Source organism: Stegostoma tigrinum, chromosome 11 (genome assembly GCF_030684315.1).
Source record: "Stegostoma tigrinum isolate sSteTig4 chromosome 11, sSteTig4.hap1, whole genome shotgun sequence".
Taxonomy (NCBI): Eukaryota; Metazoa; Chordata; class Chondrichthyes; order Orectolobiformes; family Stegostomatidae; genus Stegostoma; species Stegostoma tigrinum.
In genome coordinates, this window is record NC_081364.1 from 5,559,852 (window position 1) to 5,585,974 (window position 26,123).

The following is a 26,123-nucleotide window of genomic DNA, read 5'->3' on the forward strand; positions in this document are numbered from 1 at the left end:
TCCAGGGTGTGCACTTCCCTGGATACCGGTCTATGAGCTTTCTTATTCAATTTGGGCATAATGGATACTATCACCATCTTGGATCTACATATCACCAGCAATTACAATGGCTTGCCAGCTCAAATTCTGAAGAAAATTTTAAGCATTTGGCAGAGGTTTGGCGTTTTGCTGTGGGCTGTCCTACAGTCCTTCTGTTCAGGGTATGTCCTGAGTGAGGTGAAGCAATTGCCTTCATTCAAAGTGTTCCCCAAAAATCAGTCGGACTGACGAAAGTGTCCACTACCATCAGAATACCCTGCAACTGTAGCACCCGTCTGAAGACCAGTTGGGCTTCAGCGAGTAGGCACTTTTGCATAGTTACATCATTCATTCCACATCCCAAATGGTCTCTCAGTATCTCACTCATCGATAAGCCAAAATCATGTCTTTAATTGTCATCTTAATCTCATCAAAAATCCTGATACAGATTCCCTAATTCTCAAAGAGCCGAGCAACACTGATAGCATCTTTGAATTAGAGAAGGCTTGGAGTAATAATATTCCTTAACTAAATCCATCAACTCTTGAAAGGTTTTAGTAGCTGGTGCCTCAGGGAAGTTTAGGCTTCTAATGACTGAAAAAGCTGCGGGTCCACAGGCTGTCAGGAGAATTACTTGTAGCTATTTGGAAGCATAATAGCATGATGCCAGAATCACTTACCCCAACTCAAAGATGGCTGTTGCTAGCAAATATCTTCAAGGGAGTGTTGTTCTCTGATGGCCACTGAAATAACTCCACAGAGGCAGGTATCCCATCGCCAGGTTCCCCTTTATTTACACGTGCATAGCATATGACACTGACACACCTAGTTCAGAGCCAGCTCCTAGAGTGCACAAAAATCTCTGACACCCCTGTTTATATCTGTCAGTCAGGGCTCCCTGATTGGACCAGATTAATAGCACCAATCAGGGAACTCATATTCTATGAGGTCCACCTAGTTGGCCTCATTACAATCACGATGATTGTTTAAATTTGAAGCTGATGGGGTGTTGTTCTGCTGCTTAATTTTTCTAGGGCTCTAATGATGCTGATACACAATGCAGGCGATCATTCCGGCCGCTACACAGAACTTGTGTCATTGTTTCTGAAGAAATCCATGTTCATATTTTCACATGATCACAGTAAGTACTAGCCATTATCATTAAGCTCGGTCATAGCCGTACATCAAGAAACACATTGCCATCCTTTGGTGGCCACTGCCAGAATCTCTCCTCAGGCAGCCCCTCAAGATCAAGGATGACTTGCTCCAATCTGGTTCAATGGGTTCTGAATGAGATGAAAGTTCCATTTTCTAGGGCTTGGCTACAATGTGGGCCAGATGGTGTTGGAGCAGCTGGGTGGGTGAATTGTTTAGAGGTTAGTACGCTCCCTGTGACATTCGACTCTTGTTTCTTTTGTTTTATTCATGGCATGTGGGCATCGCTGGCTGATCCAGCATTTATTGCTCTTGAGAAGGTGGGGGTGAGCTGCCATCTTGAACTGCTGCAGTCTATGTGCTGTCGGTAGTCCTACAATGCAGAAAGGGCATCACAAATATTGACCCAATGACAGCGAAGGAAAGGCAATATATTTCCAAGTCAGGATGGTGAGTGGTCTGGATGAGAACTTGCAGCGGATGGTGTTCCCATGTATCTGCTGCCTTTGTCCACCTAGATGGAAGCGGTCATGAGTTTCGAAGGTGTTGTCCAAAGAGCTTTGGTGAATTTCTGCAGTGCATCTTGTAGATGGTATGCACTGCTGCTACTGAACATTAGTGGTGGAACAATGGTGGAGAGAGTGGATGTGGTCCCAGTCAAGTGGGCTGCTTTGTCCTGGATGGTGTCAAACTTGTAGATGCTGTTGGGGCTGCACTCATCCAGGCAAGTGGGGCACACTCCATCACACTCCTGACATGTAGATGTGGAGAGGCTTTGGGGAGACAGCAGGTGAGTTTTTTCAAAGTGGGTGTAATTATTTCTGTGACTGGGAGGCTTCTGTAGCCGTCAGCCGTAACAAATGGGTGTCTACCAATGGACAAATCGGCACAGTTGACAATAACCTAAATCCATTGGACCTGGGACATAGTTAAGACACGCTGCATGGATCACTGAATAAAGAAGGTTCAGAGGATACGGTGAAAATGCAAATAACAGATGCAAATTAGCCAAGTGGGCACCATGGTCAGCATGGGCCAGTTTGGGCTGAAGGGCCTGTTTCTATGACTCAAAGAGAGATTACGGAAAAGAAACTAGCAGTTACCATAAAAGGAAATCCCAAAGCCTTTAATAAGCATATGAATACTAAAAGAGGGTGATAAAAGGAGGAGTAGGGCCAATTAGGGACCAATAACAGGATTAGCTCAGGTAATAAATCCATCCATCTTCACCAAGGAAAAGCTGCTTCCCCAGTCGAAGAAAAAGAGGAGGCAATTAATGCATAAGTCTGATTTAAAATTGATAAGCAGCAAGCATGGAGTAGACTGTCTGTGGTTAGGAGATAATACACAATGAGATGTATCCAAGGGTAATATTGAGGAAACAATGGAGACATCAGCTGTAACGGTACAGTTTTTCTTAGTCAAAGAGCTGGAGAATTGCAAATTGTACATCTGGTCCAAAAAGGATATAAAGGTACATCCAGAAAGTATAGGAACAAGGGGTGACAGTGCCAGGATATGGGCTAGGCCATTTTAGACTGAAATGGGAGAAATCCCTTTATTCGGAGGGTGGTGAACCTGTGGAATTCACTCCCACTGAAGGTTATGGAGGAAAATTCACTGAAAATGTTTAACGAGATACATATAGATACCTAGTAACTAGAAGTGACAATGGTGACAAGAAATCAAACAAACCATTTCATACAGAGAGTGGAAAAGGTTTGGAATGTTCTGCCCAAGTGTGTGTTGGAGGCATTTTCAATTAAGGCATCCAATAGGGAATCCGATAGGAAATCCATTTCTGATGAAGGGTCCAGACCCGAAACGTCAGCCTTCCTGCTCCTCTGATGCTGCTTGGCCTGCTGTGTACATCCAGCTCAACACCTTGTTATCGTGGATTCTCCAGCATCGGCAGCGCCCACTATCTCTCAGGAGGGAATTAGATTGTTTTCTGAAAAGGATGATTGTGCAGGGTTAAGACTGGGAATTAGCACTAATGGGATGGCTCACTCAGAGAGCTGAGGCAGACACGATAGGCTGAATGGCCTCTTCCTGGATTTCTGTAACTGCTTTTTTCTTTGAAGTGGATTCAACTGTTTCTACAATTGCAAGGCAGTTGTAGCCATCAAGGACAACAAGCATGAGTCTACCAACTGACAAGATGAATTGACAGAATTGACAAAAACCTCAATCCGTTGGCCCTGGGATATAGTTTAGACACCTTGCGAGGGTCACCAGGACTTAACATTATGGTTGCTTGATCTTGTGCATTACCATTTGGGTCAGTTCCTGGAACCCAACTCTTTCCAGAAGAAATTCTGTGGTTTTGGTAATTTCCTAATGGCCTTCATATACCTTACCAACATTCATGCATGCATTGTGCATAACACGAGATCGGCTGTGTTTGTGGCGGTATCATCAGCAAAAGCAACGTGACTTCTGTGTGAAACAATAGCTGCTTCTTAAATGTGAGCAGCTTACGCCCCACCAACTGATGACAGCCTGACTGTGTCTATCCGCAGTTGCCATCCACAACAAGAACTGTTGCATTTACAGTAGAGACTGAGCAAACCTCCAAAAAAAAGGTACAAAATTTTTCCTTTTGCAGAATTTTGTCGTCAAGGTGAGGTTCTCGGTTGGTGTGAGGTTTTGGCCATTTGAGAACAGCCAGAATTAGAACAGGGTTGTTCATGGACATCAGCAAAGGATTCTTTAAACAGTTACTCAATGTTTTTGCTTCTGCTTACAACTCCTTCTGCTTGTGCTATTCTGTATCACAGTTTCAAGTGAACAATATATTGAACCTGTAGAAGTCAGTGCAGGAGTGGGCAATTCAGGTCCTTGAACCTGCTCCACCATTTACTACCATCAAGGCTGATCTTATCTCAGTCTCAGCTCCTCGCTATCTTTTAACCAATTACCAATTAAAACTCTATCTCCTCCTTAAGTATACTCAGTCCTCCACCATCCACTGCATCTGGGGTAGTGAATTCTCTTCCAACCTCTCCCATCAAACAGAAGGCACACAAGTTTGAGGAGGCAATGGCCTAGTGGTATTATCACTGGGCTGTTAATCCAGAGACCAAGATAATGTTCTGGGGACCCGGGTTCAAATCCCACCAAGGCAGATGGTGGAATTTGAATTCAACTAAATATCTGGAATTAGGAGTCTAATGGTGACCATGAATTGGTGGGGGATAAATCACTGATATCCTTCCCTAGTCTAGCCTGCATGTGACTCCACACCCACAGCAATATGGCTGACTCAGAACTGTCCCCTGGGCAATAAAGCTGGCCTAGCCAGCAACGCTGAATGCATAATTTTTAAAAATCACACCAACAGGTTTAAGAACAGCTTCTCCCCTGCTTTATTAGACTGCCAAATGGACCTCCCTAACTTCAACTAATGCTGATCTTGCGATGTAACCTTGTGTGCCTCACTCTGGCTAAGCGTCCTACGATCTGTACGTCCTCGTTGGCTACAACCTACTTGTACTGCTAGCAAAAGAAAGTTTTTCACTGTGCTTAGGTACATGTGATGACAATAAACCAAATCAAAAATCAGATCAAACGATTCATAACTCTTTGAGAGAAGTAATTCCTCCTCATTTCAGTTTAAACCTTATCACCCTTTATCCTAAAATTATGACCTCTCGTTCTAGCTGCAATTTGAAAGCAGTACATGGATGACATGTCTAGCCCAGAGGAACTGGTCTTGAATGAGTTTCTGCATGATGCTGGGCACATTGGCTGGGAGTAGAATTCTGCAGTTGGTCCACATTTCTTGTCGCAGATCCTAAAGATCTTGTAAAGCCACTATTTGTGTTAATCCTCCAATGTTTTGGGGTATCTACTGTAGATTGCCCAAGTCTTCAAAGCATTTCGGAGCATGTGGATCACTGCTCCTTGGCAAACCATGTCCTCCTCTAAAGAGTGCCTGCGACAAAATATCCGTCCCAACACCCCATTTACATTAATGGCGAGAGATCCTGGAAAATATGTGACAGCTTCCACATTTTGTGAGCCTCCACTCATTGAAGGCAGATGTACTAATGCCTCATGGTCCAAAGCAATGTAACTTTTAGCCAAGTATGGAAAAGGACATCTTAGAACCAGGATCTCAAAACCATCATGACCAGCTGCACCCACAACGTAACTACTCAAATATGTTGCCCTCGCCCTGACGATCCACCTTCATCTACTGAGCTTATATTGTCACAAAACATCAAATGACTCACTTAAAAATAAAACACGGGGTTGAATTTTATGGGGTTTGTGAGATTTGGGGGCTGGGGGTGGCAGCCTGGAAATGATAAGGAAGGTGGAAATTGTGCCCATCACCCTCTCACTGACGTGGTATTGTAGCTGCAGAAGGGAAGGTGGAAGACAGTCCCCAGTTCCCAGAACCCAATGAAAACACTCAAGTGACTATTGAGGGAGGGTATTCTCCTAGCCAAATGGGATCAATAAGTCCCCTGGACCTGATAGATTGTTTGCTAGGATTCTAAAGGACATAGTTTCAGAGAGACTGGATATACTGTGGTTAGTCCTCAGATTCTAAGAATCCTCAGATTCTGGAAAAGTCCCAGCAGATTGGAAAGCTACCTACATGACACTCTTATTCAAATAGGGAAGGAGACAAAAAATAAACGGGGAACTGCTTCGAGTTGTTAAGAAGGCGTATGGTGTGTTAGCTTTCATTAACAGGGGGATTGAGTTCAAGAGCCGTGAGGTTATGCTCCAGCTGTACAAAACCCTGGTTTGGCCACATCTGAAGTATTGTGTCCAGTTCTGGTTGCCTCATTACAGGAAAGATGTGGAAGCATTGGGAAAGGTGCAGAGGAGATTTACCAGGATGTTGCCTGGAATGGAGGGGAGGTCTTATGAGGAGAGGTTGAGAGAGCTAGGGCTTTTCTCTTTAGAACGATGAAGGATGAGAGGTGATTTGATAGAGGCGTACAAAATGATCAGAGGTATAGATGTGGCAGACAGCCAGAGATATTTTCCTAGGGTGGAGGTAGCTTTTACGAGGGGGCATAGTTTTAAAGTGAAAGAAGGTATGTGTGTATGAGAGACAGAACTTGGGCAGAACGTTCCAAACCTTTGAAAGGAGGGAGACGTCAGAGGTAGATTCTTTACTCAGAGAGCGGTTGGGGCGTGGAATGCATTGCCGGAGAGGGTTAGAGGAGTCAACCTCATTAGGGGCATTTAAGCAGCTATTAGATAGGCTTATGGATGATAGTATAAGGTAGGGGTGGAGTTAAATAGACTTTAGGATTAGGTTAAAAATTCAGCACAACATCATGGGCCGAAGGGCCTGTACTATGCTGTACTGTTCTATGTTCTATGAATAAGGTGACAGCCCATGGTGTTTGGGGTAGTATATCAGTACGGATAGAGGACTGGCTAACTCATGGAAGACAGAGTTGTTAAAAGGAGGCATTTTCAGCATGAAAACATGTAACGAGTGGGTGCCACAGGGATCGGTGCTGGGACCACAATTATTTACAGTATATATTGGCGACTTGGATGAGGAAAGTGAAGGTATTATAGCCCATTTTGCGAATGATGCAAAGAATAGATGGGTCAGCAAGTGGTGAGGACAACATGAAGAGCCACAGAGAGGAATAACCAGGGTTATGTAAATGGGCAAAAACTTGACAGATGGAACATAATGTGAGGCTATGCACTTTTGGCAGGGAGAAGAGCCAAATGTTATTTTAAGTGAAGGAAGATTGTAGAAATTACCTGTATCGAGGGATTTGTGAATTCAAGCGTACAGGGAGAAAGCAAAAACAGGGACTGACACCTACAGTCATATTGAATTATGGGGACAGATTCTAGGGGCCAAATGGCCTACTTCTGTTTCTAGTTTCTATGTTTCTGCAGTTTGGCCACCCAATGTCAATTACTCACATTTTCAGAGGGGGTGGATTGTTGATTAGTGATCAAAGGAAGCCTTCACTAATCATCTCTGCCTGAACACAGGAGTGCCAAGTTTTGCTGCATGCCTTCACTCAGCTCCTGCCAACACAAGGTAGTTCAAAAGTTAGGCCACAGAGAATCCAGAGCATCTCTCTGCATCAGAGGGGGAGAATTGATTATGGAATTGAGGGGCCGCACTCCACATCAAACAAGGGGCTAAGGAAGGAGGCAGACCCACATGAGCACCTCCTGATGATAGAGGAATTGGACCCATTCAAATTTTTGGCAAAGATCTGTAGCTCAGGTTATGGGTGAGGTTGTTGGACTCATGTCATTACACCATGATAACAAGGTGTAGAGCTGGATGAACACAGCAGGCCAAGCAGCATCAGAGGAGCAGGAAGGCTGACGTTTTGGGCCTAGACACTTCATCAGAAATGGGGGAGGGCAAATAAATAGGGAGAGAGGAGGAGGCGGATCGAAGATGGATAGAGGAGAAGATAGGTGGAGAGGAGACAGACAAGTTAAAGAGGCGGGGATGGAGCCTGTAGAGGTGAGTGTAGGTGGGGAGGTAGGGAGGGGATAGGTCAGTCCGGGGAGGATGGACATGTCAAGGGGGCAGGATGAGGTTAGTAGGTAGGAAATTGAGGTGCAGCTTGAGGTGGGAGGAGGGCATAGGTGAGAGGAAGAACAGGTTAGGGAGGTGGGGACAAGCTGGGCTGGTTTTAGGATACAGTGGGGGGAGGGGAGATTTCGAAGCCTGTGAAATCCACATTGATACCATTGACGGGGTGTGAGGGATGACTTGTGGGAAATGTAGGAGACATGGTCAAGGGCATGCTCGACCACTGAGGGGAGAAAGTTGCGGTCCTTGAAAAACAAGGATATCTGAGATGTACAGGAGTGGAACGCCTCATCCTGGGAGCAGATGCAGTGGAGGCAAAGGAATTGGGAATGGGGATGGCATTTTTGCAGGAAGGTTGGTGGGAGGAGGTGTATTCTAGGTAGCTGTGGGAGTTGGTGGGCTTGAAATGGATATTGGTTTCTAGGTGGTTACCCGAAATGGAGACAGAGAGGTCCAGGGAGGTGATGAAGGTGTTGGAGATAGTCCAGGTGAACTATTCATCCCTCACACCCTGTCCCCGCAATAACAACCAAAAGAAAATCCCCTCAACCTCACATACCACCCCACCAACCTTCGGATCCAACACATCATCCTCCAACATTTCCGCCATCTGCAATCTGACCCAATCACCAAAGACATTTTTCCCTCCCAACCCTTGTCTGCTTTCTGGAAGAACCACTCTCTCTGTGACTCCCTTGTCCACTCCACACTCCCCTCCAGCCCGACCACACCCGGCATTTTCCCCTGCAACCGCACTAAGTGCTACCTTTGCCCTCACACCTCCCCCGTCCACCTCCATCCCAGGCCCCAAGAAGACTTTCCACATCAAGCAGATGTTCACCTGTACATCTGCCAATGTGGTATACTGTATCCACTGTACCCTCTGGCGTGGCCTCCTCTACACTGGGGAAACCAAGCGGAGGCTTGGAGACTGCTTTGCAGAACACCTATGCTCAGTTCGCAATAAACAACTGCACCTCCCAGTCGCGAACCATTTCAACTCCCCCTCCCACTCCTCAGACGACATGTCCATCCTGGGCCTCCTGCAGTGCCACAACGATGCCACCTCTACTGGCTCCGTCCCCGCCTCTTTAACTTGTCTGTCTCCTCTCCACCTATCTTCTCCTCTATGCATCTTCGGTCTGCCTCCCCCTCTCTCCCTATTTATTTCAGAACCCTGTTCCCCTCCCCCATTTCTGATGAAGTGCCTGGGCCCGAAACGTCAGCTTTCCTGCTCCTGAGATGCTGCTTGGCCTGCTGTGTTCATCCAGCTCTACACTTGTTATCTCAGATTCTCCAGCATCTGCAGTTCCTATTATCTCTGTCATTATACCATGCCTTCTTTAAAATTAATTTATATTTTACAGATTATGGGCATTGCTGACTGGTCAGCATTCATTGCCCAACCCTAGTTGCCCTTGAGAAGGTGGTAGTGAGCTGCTTTCTTGCACCGCTGCAGTTTGCATGTTGTAGGTTGACCCACAGTATTGTTCGGGAGAGAGTTCCAGGCTTGACCTCGTGAAACTGAATGACGATTTCAAAGTCAAGATGGCATGTGACCGGAGGAGAGGATGTAAGTGCCGGTGTTTCCCACGTGTCTGCTGCCCTTGTCCACTCATAGCTGGAGGTCACATGATAACACATGAAATCACAAGATTTTGGAGCACTGTCTCTTGGAAGCCATTGGTTTGGAAGGTGCCATTAAAGAATGCTTGCTGAGTTGTTGCAGGGATCTTGTAGGTGGCACACACTGCTACTACTATGCATCAGTGCTTGAGGGAGTGAATAGTTCGGTCGGTAGGAATGATGTGCCAGTCAAGTAGGCTGTTTTGTGCTGAGTGGCAATGAGCTTCTTAGCACAAGACACTTAGTTTAGTTCAGTTTCTAATGATAATCCCCAAGATATTGACAGTTAGAAATTTGGTGATGGTAATGCCACTAAATGCCAAGGGGAGGTAGTTAGGGTCTCTTTCAGTGGAGATGGTCTCTGTATGGATCTCCTGTGCCACATATATTAACGTGCCATTTTAGCCCAAGCCTGGATATTGTCCAGATGGTATTTGACCATGGACTGCTTCAGTATCTGAGGAGTCGCGAATGGTGCTGAGCATTGTGTAATCATCGGTGAACATCCCCACTTCTGACCTTATGCTGCAGGGAAGGTCTTTGATGAAGCAGCTGAAGATAGCTGAGCCCAGGGCACTACCTTAAGGATAGTAATGTCCTGGAGCTGAGATGACTGATCTTCCACAACCACAACCATCCTCCTATGTATCAGGTATGACTGCAGGGGAGAGTTTGCCCTCTGACACCCATTGATTCCAGCGTTTCCAGGGCTCTTTATGCTAAATGCAGTTGAATGCAGCCTTGATGTCAAAGGCTGTCACTCTCACCCCACCTCTGGAATTCAGCTCTTTTGTCCATGTTCAAACCAACGCTGTAATGAGGTTAGGAGCTGAGTGGCCCTGGCGGAACCCAAACTGGGCGTCACTGGGCAGGTTATTGCTGAGCAGATGCTGCATGAGAGCACTGTTGGCACACATACACTGAGCCTTTGAGGGAGCTCTGCAGTCAGTCGTTGAAAGCCTGTAAGGCAAAATGTTTTGTGTCCTGTTTACACATAGTTGGCCATGGACAGAGTGAAGGGAATCGTCTTTGGGTGTCCGATTTCAGAATATATGTCCGGGATTGCGTACAGCATCTTGATATGATGAAGAGAAAATTCCCACGTCTTAAGATTTACATATTTGCAGTTTCCATGGTAAGTAACCTATCGAAAGAATTTATATATTAAGTTGCGTGTTATTTAATTTATCATGTTTAAAAAAGGGTAAAGTCACCACAGCCTTGCTCTCTCATTAGAAAGAGATGACTAGAGGTGACTTAGTGAGGGGACAGGTTCAGTTGGAGAATCTTTTTTGGGCAATTTCAGCTACTGCAGGAATTGAAGCCATACTGTCAGCGTTACTCCACATCATACACTAGCTCTCTGGCCAACTGAGCTGGACAGCCCCAAAACCATTTGCTACAGGTCAGGTACAGCACATGGCTCAATACAGTGTAAGGCTCTTTCTACTCTTTCAAACTGGAAGTAGATCTCCCTCAACACTGTTCTCAATCATTCCTAGAAGAGGGACAGCACAGGGCTCAGTACAGAGTAAAATTTCCTCCACCTGGGCCCCATCAAACACTCCCAGGACAGGTACAGCACACAGCTCAATACAGTGTAAAGCAGTTTCTGCGTTGTCTCTGGCAAAAACTCCCAGGACAGGGGCAGCAAGGGTTAGAAACAGAGTAAAGCTCTCTACACCTTTTGAAACTGAAAGTAAAACTCCCTTCACACTATCCCCCCATCAAACACTCACAGCACAGGCCAGCATAGGGTTAGATGCAGAATAAAGCTCTCTCCACACAGTCCCCATCAAATACTCCCAGGTCAGGGACAGCACGGGGTTAGATACAGAACAAAGCTGTCAATACACAGTCCCCGTCAAACACTCCCAGGACAGGGACAGCACGAGGTTAGATACAGGGTTTCTAATCTTTCAAACTGCAAGTAAATATACATAATGATATACATAAATGATCTGGAGGAAGATATAGATGGTCTGATTAGCAAGTTTGCAAATGACATGAAGATTGGTGGAGTAGCAGATAGTGAAGGGGACTGTCAGAGATTACAGCAGAATAGAGATAGACTGGAGAGTTGGGCAGAGAAATGGCAGATGGAATTCAATCCAGGCAAATGCGAGGTGATGCATTTTGGAAGATCAAATTCAAGGGCAAACTATACAGTAAATGGAAAAAGCCCTGGGGAAAATTGATGTTCAGAGAGATCTGGGTGTTCAGGTCCATTGTTCCCTGAAGGTGGCAACGCAGGTCAATAGGGTGGTCAAGAAGGCATATGGCATGCTTTCCTTCATTGGACGTGGTATTGAGTGCAAGAGTTGGCAGGTCATGTTACAGTTGTATAGGACCTTGGTTCGATCACATTTAGAGTACTGCGTGCAGTTCTGGTCGCCACCTTACCAAAAGGATGTGGATGCTTTGGAGAGGGTGAAGAGGAGGTTCACCAGGATGTTGCCTGGTATGGAGGGTGCTAGCTATGAGGAGAGGTTGAGTAGATTAGGATTATTTTCATTAGAATGACGGGGATTGAAGAGTGACCTGATTGAGGTCTAAAACATCATGAGGGGTATAGACGGGGTGGATAGCAAGAAGTTTTTCCCAGATTGGGGGACTCAGTTACTAGGGGTCATGAGTTCAAAGTGAGAGGAGGAAAGTTTATGGGAGATATGCGTGGAAATTTCTTTACGCAGAGGGCGGTGGGAGCCTGGAACACGTTGCCAGCGGAGGTGGTAGACGCAGACACGATAGTGTCTTTTAAGGTGTATCTGGATAGTATATGGATGGGCAGAGAGCAAAGGGGTACAGATCCTTAGAAAATAGATGACAGGTTTAGACAGAGGATCTCGATCAGCGCAGGCTTGGGCCGAAGGGCCTGTTCCTGTGCTGTAATTTTCTTTGTTCTTTGTTCTCGAGCTCCCTCAACACTGTTCTCAATCATTCCTCGGGCAGGGACAGCACAGGGCTCAGTACAGTGTAAAGTTTCTTCTACATGGGCCCCAACAAACACTCCCAGGACAGGTATAGCATAGGGCTCAATACCAAGTAAAGCTCCCCTACTCTTTTAAAGTGGAGGTAAAGGTCTCTCTACACTTCCCAGGACAGACGCGACATGAGGCTTAATAAGGAGTTAAGCTTCCTCACTCTTTTAAACTGAATGTAAAGCTCAATCTACACTATTCCCCGATCAAACACTCCCAGGATAGGGACAGCACGGGGGTACATATAGAATAAAGATCCCTCTACACTGTTCCTAATAAAACACTCCCAGGACAGGGGCAGCACAGGGTTAGATACAGAATAAAGATCCCTCTACACTGCCCCCATCAAACACTGCCAGGACAGGACCAGCATGGGCTTAGGTACAGTAACTCTATGGCATCTAGGCAGATGTGGAGGTCATGTTGTGCACAGCAGGATCCCACTGGCAGCTGCAGAGTTAGGGTGCTCTGTATTTTTATTCCTTTTCCAATTGAGGGTCGAATGTTGGGCATCGGGCTCTTTAAATCCCACCTGAGCCTGGTATGAATAGCACCACCAAAAGGGTAAGCATTAACCTGGTGCAGTCATCATTCTGTTATGAGCTGGCACAAGTACCAAGCGGGCACCCTTCAAATTCTGTCCCAGGCAAACACTGTAAAGCTTTCAGCAATGGGAACATCAGCACTTCAAGTTGCAAGCAATATATTCACCCAAGGAATGGTAACAAAGCTCCTGAGTGATAAAGAACCACAAATAGCCTGAGCTATGGGCGGCACGGTGGCTCAGTGGTCAGCACTGCTGCCCCACAGTGCCAGGGACCCGGGTTTGATTCAACCTTCAGGTGACTGTCTGTGTGGAGTTTGCATATTCTCCCCGTGTCTGTGAGGGTTTCCTCCGGGTGCTCCAGTTTCCTCCAACAGTCCAAGGATGTGCAGGCAAGGTGGATCGGCCATGCTAAATTTCCTGTAGTGTTTAGGGAGGTGTAGTTCAGGTGGGTTATAGGGGAATGGGTCTAGGTAGGATGCTCTGTGGGTCAGTGCAGACTTGTTGAGCCGAAGGACTTGTTTCCACACAGTAGGGATTCTATGATTCTGACCTCTTTCCTTTTAAATGAGCTAAAACAATTGAGTTGCAGATTCCACTTTATTTAGGTCCTGATGGATGGAGGTATTTTCAGTTTGTTTTTGTCAATGTTTTCTCCTTTCCCTTCCTCATCTCATAAAGACATTAACTGATGCTCAGGGCTGTCTGAGTCAACCATATTTCTGTGGGTCTGGAGTCACGTGGAGGCCACATCAGCTGAGGAACAGTTTCCTCCCCTGAAGGGCTTTCGTGAACCGAATGTTTTTTCCCTGACAACTGACAATGATTTCAATATCATAATTAACGTCTTATTTCTAGATTGTTATTGAATTCAAATTCTACTCTCGACCACAGGATTTGAACCTAGGTCTCAGATCATTACCCAGGTCTGAATTAATATGTCTAGCAATAATACTGCTAGACTATCACATCCTCCAGCTGGAATTAATAATCTGTCTTTTTTAGTCTGTTCCACATTTAACAAGATTATCCTTGATCTTGACCCCAGCTATCTCCCCATCCCTTAATTCCTGGAAATCTTCCAATCTGTCTTGCATCTACTCAACAACTGAGCAACTACAGCTCTTAGGAATAGACAGTTGTGAAGATTGACAAACTTTAGGGGCTGAAATAGCCGGATGACAGGGCCTAGCTGTCCTTGAGAAGGTCATGTTGAGTGTTGCTCTACAGCAAGTAATTGGCCTTGGATGTTCCTCGTAGTCAGAGTCCATCTGATTCTCACTCGCATCTGGTCAGATCCACATACATAACTGTCAGTCTGACTCTAACCCCCAACAGCACAGGTGAAATTCAACCAGGAGAGCAGCGCACAGTGCACACCAATTGTTAGTACATCTCACACAGAATGCTTTTCTATTGATTTAGGAGTATGTCCCTGTAACCAACACCTGCCTACAATCCTCCAAGAACTGTATGTTCCTCCAATTTTGGCTACTTTACTATCCCCACTTCCTTCACTCCATTATTGGTGGCTATGACTTCAGTTGCCTGAGCCCCATGTTCTCCTTCGGTCTCTCTGTATCAATCTTTGTCTCCCTCACCCTTTGCTCTGTCCAAACAATGGATTGCTTGTTGTGAAATCTCCACGTGTCTCTACATTGTTTGGATTGTGCTCTTGTTTTGGTGAACTAAGGGTGCTATGTAAATGCGTGTGGTTGCTAAGGGAAGGGGATAACTGGGCAGAGTGTGAAAATGGCTCCTGATGTTCACTTGCTCCTTCACCACGGCCAATAGGATGTGGAAGCATTAGAAAAGGTGCAGAGGAGATTTACCAGGATGTTGCCTGGTCTGGAGCGCAGGCCCTATGAAGACAGGCTGAGGGACTTGGGTCTGTTCTCATTGGAGAGAAGGAGGCTAAGAGGGGATTTATTAGAGACATACAAGATGATCAGAGGATTAGACAGGGTGGACAGAGAGAGTCTTTTTCCAAGGATGATGACTTCATCTTGTACGAGGGGGCATAGCTAGAAATTGAGGGGTGATAGATTTAAGACTGATGTCAGAGGCAGGTTCTTTACTCAGAGAGTGGTAAGGGTGTGGAACGCCCTGCCTGCCAATGTAGTTAACTCAGCCACATTAGGGGCATTTAAACAGCCCTTGGATAAGCAGATGGATGATGCTGGGATAGTGTAGGGGGCGGGGCTTGTATTAGTTCACAGGTCGGCGCAACATCGAGGGCCGAAGGGCCTGTTCTGTGCTGTATTGTTCTATGTTCTATGTTCTCTAAGATGAATATCACCCACCTCCCCTTCTCCGGCTGAATCAAGCGGCTGTCCTGGTGAGGATTGTCCCATTACAGGCCAGGGACCAGACCCAGGTACTTCACAGTGGTGTAGACTCGGACTGCATTGGGTGGCGCCTGCACCGACTGAGCTACTGTGATGACTTTACTCACCAGAGTGCATCAAGGGTTTTACTTTGTCATGTTGTTCTAACTCTCATCTCCTCTTGCATTTTAGGGAGCATTGGTTGCAACCTATGTTTTCTATGACAGACCACTTGACATTTCTGGGTTGATTTTTATTGCGCCTTTGGTGTTAATGAACCCCACATCAGCTACACCTGGCAAGGTAAATTAAAAATGCCCTGAACACTTCATTCGCAAATAATTCAACCTGGCTCGGATACTTTGCACTAGTTCTTGATGTCTTTGACGGGACAGCACTGGTCACATTGGTGAGGTGCTTAGAGGACTTTCACTCCGTGATGGTGAAGGATGAGCTTGTTTCTGTCCAAGCACAAGTCCCCTGCAACCTGTACATCTAGGTGGTGAAGATCATGGGTTTGGAGAGTGCCATCACAGTGTGAATGGCTGTTCACTATTCGGGTGCAACTGGCATTGGATGGCACACGTGCTTTTAAAAGGTAGTTGGATTAGCTCTTGAAGGATGGACGAACAGAAGGATTGTGCAGTTAGGATGCAATGAAAAGAGGTGGGAGAAGAGAAGGCCATAGTCCTCGACTTTTTGCCTTCCACAGATATGTTCACGCCTCATTGTCCTGACAGACAAAGTACATGGTGTCAACCAACACCTTCAATGCTTTTAAACAGAAACAGGCACCACGGGGACTGCAGTGCATTACCTCCCCTTCCAAGTCCATTTTAATTTTGCCTCCTCTCTCTCTCTCACTCACTCACTATCCTTCCCGACTTAATGGAGACATACAAGATGATCAGAGGATTAGATAGGGTGGACAGTGAGAGCCTTTTTCCTAGGATGGTGATGGCGAGCACGAGGGTACATAGCTTTAAATTGAGCGGTGATAGATATAGGACAGATGTCAGAGGTAGTTTCTTTACCCGGAGAGTAGTAAGGGATTGGAATGCCCTGCCTGCAACGGTAGTAGATTCGCCAAGTTTAAGGGCCTTTATCTGGTCATTGAATAAACATATGGATGATAATGGAATAGTGTAGGTTAGATGGGCTTCAGATTGGTTTCACAGGTCAGCACAACATCAAGGGCCGAAGGGCCTGTACTGCGCTGGTAGTGTTCTATGTTCTCCTATTTTTGTTACTGTTGCTTGGCCCCTGGAGCACAGCACTTGTTAATTGTTTGATTGGTAACACAGGTGATTTGGCAGTAGATCTTTACTTAAAGAAAATGTTAACCATCTGTCTAATTCTGCCTGAAAAATTATTCAGTGAGTATGCTTCCATTGGTCTCTGGGGCAGAGAGTTCCAAAGCTTGTCTTTGAAAATAAAGTTTCTCTCATGTTTGTCTCAAATGGGAGGCCCCTTATTTTTAAGCTATGCTTCTGGTTCACCTAGGGGAACCATCCTCTCAGCGCTTTCCCTGTCAAGTCCCTTCAAGGATGCAGCTTATATAATTAATGGTAGGGCCTTGGGCAGTGTTGTAGAACAGAGGGACCTGGGGGTTCAGGTACATAATTCTTTGAAGTTTACATCACATTTAAACAGGGTGGTGAAAAAGTCATTTGGCACACTTACCTTCATTGCTCAATCCTTTGAGTATAGGAGCTGGGAAGTCATGTTGAAGTTGTACAGGACATTAGTGAGGCCCCTTCTGGAATAATGTGCCCAGTTCTGGTCGTCCAGTTATAGAAAAGATAGTATTAACCTGGAGAGTGTCCAGAAGAGATTTACCAGGATGTTGCCGGGTATGGAAGCTTTGAAGAAAGGTTGGGTGGGCTGGGACGTGTTTCACTGGAGTGTAGGATGTTAACAGGCAACTTTATAGAAGTCTATAAAATATTGAGGAGTATTGATAACATTAATGGTAGGTGTCATTTCCCTAGGGTGGGGGAGCTCAAGACTGAGGGCCACATATTTGGGGTGAAAGAAGAGAAATTGAAAATGACATGAAAGGTAATTTTTTTACACAGAGGGTGGTTTGCATGTGGAATGAACTTCCTGAGGAAGTGGTGGATGTGGGCACAATTAAAAAATTTAAAAGACATTTGGGTAAGTGCATACATTGGAAAGGTTTGGAGGTACATGGGCTGGGAGGAGCAGGTGGGGCATGTTTAGTTTGGGATTAGGGTTAGCCTGGACTGGTTGGACCGAAGGGTCTGTTTCCATGCTGTATGACTCTATGATCCTAAGGCCACCTCTCATTCTCCTCAACTCCAGTTGGGAAAGGACCAGCCGTGCAACCTGTTTCATTATTTGGTAAAACCCTCCAGTCCAGGTAGAAACTAAGTGAATCTTCACTGAACTGCTTCTCATGTATTCACATCTTTTCTTAAATGATAAGAACATAGTACTGTACATAGTATTCTACACATCACAATACCATACAACTGTAGCGAACCATTCCCTCTTTCATATTCCATTCCCTTTGCAATAAATCACAACATTGCATTAGCGTAATGATCAATTACTGCATTTGCATACTAACCTTTAGTGATTAATGTACCAGCGCACCCAGATCTGCCTGTACCTCAGAATTCTTCCATCTCCCTGCATTGGGATAATATACTGCTTTTCTACTCCTCCTGTCAAAATGGACAAATTTCACTTTTTCCTACATCACACTTTATTCCACCTGCCAGGTTTTTGCCCATTCACTTAACCTTAGAATATCACTTTGTAAACCCTTGCTTCACACCTCATTTTCCCATTTCTCTTTGAGTCACTGGCAAATCTAACAGCTATACATGTGGAGCCTTCATCCAAGTCTCATTTATAAAGTGTAGCTAATTGAGAGCCTGCATTTATCCTTGTGACACACCATTCATCACATCCTGCCAGCCCAAAAATAACCCACTTTTACAAACCGTCTGCCTTCCATTAGCTAACCAGCTGTCTGTGCATGCTAATGTGTTGACCCCCATGTTATGACCTCCTGTTTTCCATAGTAACCTTTAAATGTGGCCCCTTTGGTGAAAATGCCTACTCCAACTCCTAATTCTTATCTACCTTGTCAAATGCTTTCTGTAAGTCTAGGTACATTTTATACACTGGCTCCCCTACATCTCCATTACCTGTTACTTACTCAGAAGTCACGTGACATCAGGTTGTAGTCCAACATGTTTATTTGAAACCAGCGCTCCAAAAGCTTGTGATTTCAAATAAACTTGTTGGACCAGAACCTGGTGTTGTGTGGCTTTTGACTTTGTCCACCCCAGTCCCACATCAGCACCACCACATCACTGTTACTTTCTGAAAGAGCTCCAAAAAAATTAGTCAGCCCTTTCACAAAACCATGTTGACTCTGCCCTGATTCTATTAGGATTTTCTAAATAGTTGCTGTGAACTCCTTTCACCCTTTCTTGAATAGACGGGTCACCTTTGCTCTTTCCCAATCTGATAGGACTTTTTCAGAATCCAGAGGAAGTTGGAAAATTAAAACAAACCATGCCAAAAGCTATTTCTTTTACCCCCTAAGATGAAATTCAGCAGGATCTGAAAACTTGTCATATATGTATATATATATTTAAATTTCCTTGCTCCCTGTTCAAAATTATTTCTCCACTTGCCTGGATGTGTGCAGCTCCAACAGTACTGAAGACTCTCGACCACCCAGGACAAAGCTGCCCCCTTGAGTGGGACTCCATCCACTACTTTAAACACCTTCTCCCTCCAGCACAGATGTACCGAGCTAATTCTTTGTATCAGCTACAAGATGCACTGGAGGAGCTTGTTAAGGTCCTTCCCATAACACATTCCAAATCCATGAGCTCTGTCCCTTAAAAGACCAAGGGTAACAGATACATGGGAACACCACCAAGCTACTCCACTCACTATCCAGGCTGGGACATATTATCGATGTTCCTTCACTGTTGCTGAGTCAAAATTATGGAACTCTCTCCTGGACGGTGCTTTGAAACTACCCCAACCACATGGACTACGGCAGTATTGAACTGAAGATCTGGAGACATGGGTTCAACTTCTACTCTGGCAGCAGAAATTAAATTGAATGAATTAAATAAATCTAGAATCTTGCTTCAGCAATGGCAGCCATGAAAATATAGGGTCAACTAAAAGCCTCTCACTCATTAATAGATGGCATAGGTTTAAGGTGAGAGAGGAAAGATTTAAAAGGGACCTGAGGAGCAACTTTTTCACACAGAGGGTGGTGCGTGTATGGAATGAGCTGCCAGATGAAACGGTATTACAGTTAAGCAATTAGTAAGTACTATCCACTAGGGGCAATGCAACAGTAACAAAACTGGGAGAAGGATTGGGAGCGAGAGAGCAGAGACAAAATTAAAATGGAGTTAGAAATGGAAATAATGCACTGCAGTCCCTGCAGGGTCCACCTCGCTCCACAAACATCAAGCATGTGCTCTCTCTCTCTCAGAAAGCCAGGGAATGAACATATCTGTGGAAGAGAAGCAAGAAATTGAGGACTATGACCCTCTCTTCTCCCACCTCTTTTCATTACACCCTAACTGCACAATCCTTCTGTTCACCCATCCTTCAAAAGCTAATCCAACTGCCTCTTAAAAGCATCTGTGCCATTCAATACCAGTTGCACTCGAATAGTGAACAGTCATTCACACTGTGATGGCACTCTCCAAACCCATTACCTCCACCATCTAGATGTACAAGGGCAGTAGGTACCTGTGTTCTTGGACAGCCAGCGCCCAATTGTAAATACGTGAAAGGTCCCTGACTGGCTGATGTTGGCTTTGTCAATTGTCCTTGTTAAGTTACGAAAGCTAAATTCCTACCTTTGTTAACATTTCCTCATAAGATACGCTCCTGACACATAACTGGATACAAAATGTCAATGGCATGAATTGGCCCCTCAAGCCTCTGAACTAGATTTTCTCACCAGACATCTACCATGAATCCCAGTTCCAGTAGAGATTAAGCCCTCCATCATCTAGCCTCAATCCCGAGAACTTTCAGTCCAAAAAGCCAGGACTTCTTTTAGGGCCAAGGATCTTCGGAGTGGATAGCTGCTTAGGGAAAAGGAATTAAAAATGATCGGAAGTAGATAGGATCATGGAATTCAGAACATAACTAGATCAGCCATGATCATACCAAATGGCAGAACTGGTTTGAGGGGCTGAATGGCATTCTCCTGCTCTTGATTTGTGTATTTACACCTCTGGCATGCACAATGAAGCAAGGGCATTGATTGGTCGCTTCAGTTGTCGCCTTCATACTTGTGTCATCACCACTCAGTGGGCAAAGCAGCCACTTAAGAACTGCACTTACCTGTTGTTTGCTTTGCTCTCTACCTTCTAGATGTTCTTCTCCAAAATGGTGAACCACCTGTTGCCAAATGCTCCTCTGGGTTACATCGATCCCCGCGCAACATCGAGAGACGAAGCCCAGGTTGGTTTGTGATTACTTACTTATGGACGTGGCTTCGAATGAAGCATCTATTGAATCTTACTTTTATTTGCTTTTCACCACAGCAGCAAGAGGGATCAGCAAGAGCTAGGCCTCTTCCCTCATTTAATCTTCACCCAGAGAGTTGTGAGCACATGGAATAGTTTACCAGTGGTAGTCGTGGAAGCAGAGTCATTAGTGACATTTAAGCGACTGCTGGACATGCACATGGACAGCGGTGGATTGATGGGAATGTAGGTTAGGTTATTTTATCTTTGGATTAGGATTAATCCACAGCACAACATCGTGGGCCGAAGGGCCTGTACTGTGCTGTACTTTTCTATGTTCTATGTTCTAATTATTTCACTAGGTCTACTCAACAGAGCTGCAGTTTCTCCCAACAGGAATAACACTTCACCCTCAATGCAATACAACTCCCCGAGTTACTTCCACAAGTAATACAGGAACAGTTGTTGGAATTTGGCCCATCAAGCCTGTACTGGCATTTTGTTGGCTGTGGAAATGCTCAGACTTTTTAATCCCATTTAACTACAAATAAACAAACTTGGGTAGATGTTGAAATTTAAATTCATTAAAAATCTGGAATGAGGCTCTAATTATTTTATTCACTCATAATCCCTCTCCTCACTGCTTTTGAGAAGGTGGTGGAAAGCTGCCTTCTTGAACTGCTGCAGGTTACCTGACAACGTAGTTAAGGAGGGAATTCCCAGGATTTTGATCAGCGACAGTGAAGGAATGGTGATATATTTCCGAGTCAGGATGGTGAGTGGATTGGAGGGGCGCTTATAGGAGGTAGTGTTTCCATGTATCCAATGCCCTTGTCCTTCTAGATGGAAGTGGTCGTGGGTGTGGAAGGTGTTGTCTGAGGACCTTTGGTGAATTTCTGTAGAGCATCATGTAGAAGGTACACATTGCTGCGACTGAGCATTGGAGGTGGCGGGAGGAGATGCTTGTCAAGGCGGTGGATACTTATGGATGTGGTGGCAGTCAGGTGGACTGCTGCTGTCCTAAATTATGTCAAGCTTTTCGAGTTCATTGGAGCTGCCCCCACCCAGGCAAGTGGAGGCTTGCTGAATCTCTCCAGCAATTTCTGTTTGTATTGCTGGTCTCCGACACTGCAAGAATATTGATTGTGACAATAAATTTTCCACTGAGTGAAGATTCCTTCATATTTGTGAAGACCGTACCGGATTTGCACCTGGATAGCAATGCACTGTCCATGTGCTCATTTGACATCACTAGCCTGTATCACACAAGGGAACCATAGGAATCTGAACTGCAATATACCATGGCGATCCAGACCATGGTGTAAGTCGGTATAATTGAACTGATCGACTCAGCAACTCACACAGTTGAGTTTTGTTTTAACATCTTGTTTGCCCAAATAGGTGATGTTGCTATGGGATCCCCACTTGACCTACTCTCACAAATGTCTCTGTTGGACTCCGTGAGTACCGTCAGTGGAATTACAGCTAACTTCTTACATCTTGTCTCAGCCAATATATAAGCACAAGACCTAAATCCATCTTGTGAAAAAAATTTCCTGACATGTCCTAATGGACTCCATGCTTCACCTAAAATTTGCCTTTGACATAGAGTCCTGGTTATTGATCTATGTAGCTTCCAGTGCATGCAAATGTACCACACTGTGAGCCCAAGCTTGTTGCCACTGTAATTCTTAGCACAATCGGGATAATTTAGTTTATAAAATCTTTTTATCAGAACAGTTATCTAAAATATATATGTGTTTTGACTAGGCCTCTGTTCATTGGAGTTAAGAAGAATGAGGGAATCTCATTGAAAGACACAAAATTCTGGCAGGGTTGGACAAATTGGATGCTGGTATAATGGATCCCCGAACTGGTGGGTGTGTAAAACAATTGGTCACGGTGTCAGGATATGGGATAGGTCATTTAGAACTGAGGTGATAATGCGGCCTTTAAGCATATAAAGGTAAATTAATCCCCTGGGCCTGATCAAGTCCATCCTCGGATGTTGTGGGAGGCTGGGGGAGAAATTGCAGAGGCCCTTGCAGAGATTTTTCTTCACCTTTAGCTACTGGTGATGTTCTGGAAGACTGGACAGCGGCTTATGTTGTTCCATTGTTTAAGAAAGGGATCAAAGACAAGGCAGGGAGCTACAGGCCAGTGATCCTGGCATCAGTGGTAGGCAAGTTATTGGAGAGGACACTGAGGGACAGGATCAACCAACATTTGGATGGTCAAGAGCAAAGTTGCTGGAAAAGCTCAGCAGGTTTGGCAGTATTTGTGAAGAAAAAAATCAAAGATAATGTTCTGAGCAGGCTCTTCATGAAGGTTAGGTTGCATGGCATCCAGGGAGAGCTGGCTAATTGGATTCAAAACTGGCTGAATGGTAGGAAGCAGAGAGTAATAGTTGAAGGTTGTTTCTCAGGCTGGAGGCCTGTGACTAGTGTGTGCCACAGAGGTCAGTGCTGGGACCTTTGTTATTCATTACTTATGTAAATATTTACATGTGGATGTACAAGGCTTGATTAATAAGTTTGCGGATGGACCAACTGCAGGCAATTGGAACGAGCTGAGTGGACACCATGGTCAGTATGGACCAGTTTGGGCCAAAGGGCCTGTTTCCATGTCATATTACTCTATGACTCCATGACTCGAAAGCTTTTCATTCTGGAGGGTGAGAATGGGCAAAAAAAGTGTTAGATGGAAATATAATTAAAGAAAATGACAGTTTCTGCACTTTGGCAGGCACAGGAGAGAAGCTGATCGTTACTTAAGTTGAGAAATAGTGAAGAAAGCGACCAGGGAGATTTGGTGGTCCTTGTGCATGAATCACAAAAACCTAGTGGGCAGTAGGGAGGCAAATGGAATGATGGTCTTTATTTCAAAGGGGATGGAATATAAAAGTAGGAGGCTTTGCTAAAAATCCATAAGTCAGACCACAGCTGGAATACTGTAAATAGTTTGGAGGCCCTTCTCTAAGGAAAGATAGATGGGTGTTGGAGGCAGACAGAAAAAGTTCACTTAACTGATCCAGGAATGGAGGAAACCTAAACAGAGAATAATAGACAAAAACAAAACGGAAACACTTGTATTAGGCGGAATTGCTGGAGAATTTCTCATCACCTGTCTGCCTTTGAACATCTAAGTTTTAATGCTTTCTCCAACTTCCTCTCTGTTTATAAGACAGTAAATCAGGTTTGTGGATTCCTTTATTGCAGAGGGCTGTGGAGGTTGGGTCATTATAAATATTCAACGCTGAAATAGGTTGATTTTTAATCATAATGGAATGATGGGAGTGACGGCAAAAAGGCAGCATTTATTTACGATCCCTAATTGCCCAGGAGGGCATTTAGGAGTCAATCACATTTGCTGTGGGTCTGGAGTCACATGTAGGCCAGACAAGGGAAGGATGGCAGTTTCCTTCCCTAAAGGGCATTAGTGACTCAGAAAGATCTTCCCTAAAATTGATAACAGTTTCACGGTCTTCATTAAAGTCTTAACTCCAGATTATTTATTGAATTCAAATTCCACCACCTGTCATGGCAGGATTCAAATCCAGTTCCCCAGAACATTACCTCTGTGGGTGAATACTCTAGTGATAATACCACTGATAGGCCATCGCCTACCAATGCTGACTTTCTCCAGCATTCTCTATCTTTGTTTCAGATTTCCAATGCTGCAATATTTTATTTCTATTACCAGGCACGTGGGATCTGTCTATTGAGGAGAGGTTGAGTGATCCAGGCCTGTGCTGTTTAGAGTTTAGATGAATGGAAGGTGACCATATTGAAATGTACACGATTCTCAAAAGACTTGACAGGGTAGGAGATGTTTCCCCTTGTCAGACAATCTAGGAGCAGAGGGCATCATCTTGGAATAGGGGTCACCAAATTAGGAATTCTTTACCACAATTGACTGTCAAGGCCAGGATATTAAGCATGTAAAAGTTTGAGATTTTTAATTCATAAGGGAATCAAGGGTTATGGAAAAAAGATGGGAAACAGGAGTTGAGGATTGTTCGATTTGCCACGATTTCGTTGAATGGTAGGGCAGACTGGATGGATAGAATGGCTGAAGTCATATAGGGAGCCTGCGAAATTAACTATTCCATTAGGTTATGGTAATGACAAGTCACTGAGTACATCAAAGTAGATATCTAGAATCTAAAGGCATCAAGTGTATGGGGAGAGTGCAAGAAGATGGTGTTGAGTTAAGAGAATCGCCCATAATCCCTTTGAATGGTACAGCAGACTCAATGGGCTGAATAGCCTACACCTGTTTTCAAAATTTGCTTTGCGAAGGATTCTCAATTTCAGAATTGAAACAGCAAATAGTTCCACTTCCAGCTCAGATTTCAATTGTTTCAATCTGATGTGCGGATTCCTTGATACTCTTGTTGAAGTTGCAGCACAAGATGTCTGTTACTTTAGAGGTAGTAGGAAGAGATAACAAGGTGTGGAGGTGTGGATGAACACAGCAGGCCAAGCAGCATCAGAAGAGCAGGAAAGCTGACATTTCGGGCCTAGACCCTTCTTCAGTTACTTTGGTCTGTTACTTTGGTTCTTACAGGTGGAAGACTACATAAATGACCCTCTCAACTGCCACGTACCTGTCAGGGTACGATTCGCTTTTGAAGTGTTAACTGCACTGAGCAAAGTCGAGAAAGTATTTCCCATCATCACAGTGCCATTGCTGATATTACATGGTGAAATGGACAAACTGTCTGATGTCAGGGGGTCCTATATCATGTATGGAAAAGTAGCCAGCACAGACAAAACATTTAAGGTAATGTATACTTCCCTGAACAATCGCTATAATACATTTGTCTTTTTTTTTGGTCAAATCAGTTCCACCAAGACTTTTAACAAAGTTAATGTTAAATCTGTGTAAGGTTACAGTTAGAGATGCACACAATCTCTCAGAACTCAATAGGGCAGTATGGTGTCTCAGCGATTCGCACTGCTGTCTCGCAGCTCCGGGGACCTGAGTTCAATCCCAGCCTCAGGTGACTGCCTGTGCGGAGTCTGCATGTTCTCCCTTTGTTTGTGTGGGTTCCTTCCCACAGTCCAAAAGATGTGCGGGATAACAAAGTGTGAAGCTGGATGAACACAGCAGGCCAAGCAGCATCTCAGGAGCACAAAAGCTGACGTTTCGGGCCTCGACCCTCTCTGCTGTGTTCATTCAGCTGCACACTTTGTTATCTTGGATTCTCCAGCATCTGCAGTTCCCACTATCTCCAAAGATGCGCAGGTTAGGTGGATGGGCCATGCTAAAGTGCTCAGGGAAGTGCGGGCTGGATGGGTTAGCTGTGGATAAATGTGGGGTTACGAGGATAGGGGCTCGGTCTGGGTGGGATGCCGTTTGCAGGATCAGTGAAGATTTAGGCTGAATGGTCTCTTTCTGCACTGTAGGGATTCTATGGAATGTTTAAAA

General features: G+C 44.9%; 1 protein-coding gene across 5 annotated transcripts in view; it reads left to right on the forward strand.

Annotated features, from left to right (window-relative positions):
* The window catches only part of LOC125460208 (monoglyceride lipase-like), a 71,203-nt gene that overhangs the window by 37,103 nt on the left and 7,977 nt on the right, over positions 1-26,123 (forward strand). For 4 of the 5 annotated variants that reach the window (XM_059649728.1, XM_059649725.1, XM_059649726.1 and 1 more), the window contains 5 exons: positions 1,053-1,159; positions 10,348-10,484; positions 15,394-15,504; positions 20,596-20,685; positions 25,260-25,475. In XM_059649728.1, coding sequence (XP_059505711.1) covers positions 1,060-1,159; positions 10,348-10,484; positions 15,394-15,504; positions 20,596-20,685; positions 25,260-25,475 — 654 coding nt within the window. In that variant the 5' untranslated portion in view covers positions 1,053-1,059. The remainder of the gene's footprint in view (positions 1-1,052; positions 1,160-10,347; positions 10,485-15,393; positions 15,505-20,595; positions 20,686-25,259; positions 25,476-26,123) is intronic. The other variant, XM_059649729.1, reaches the window with a different exon arrangement.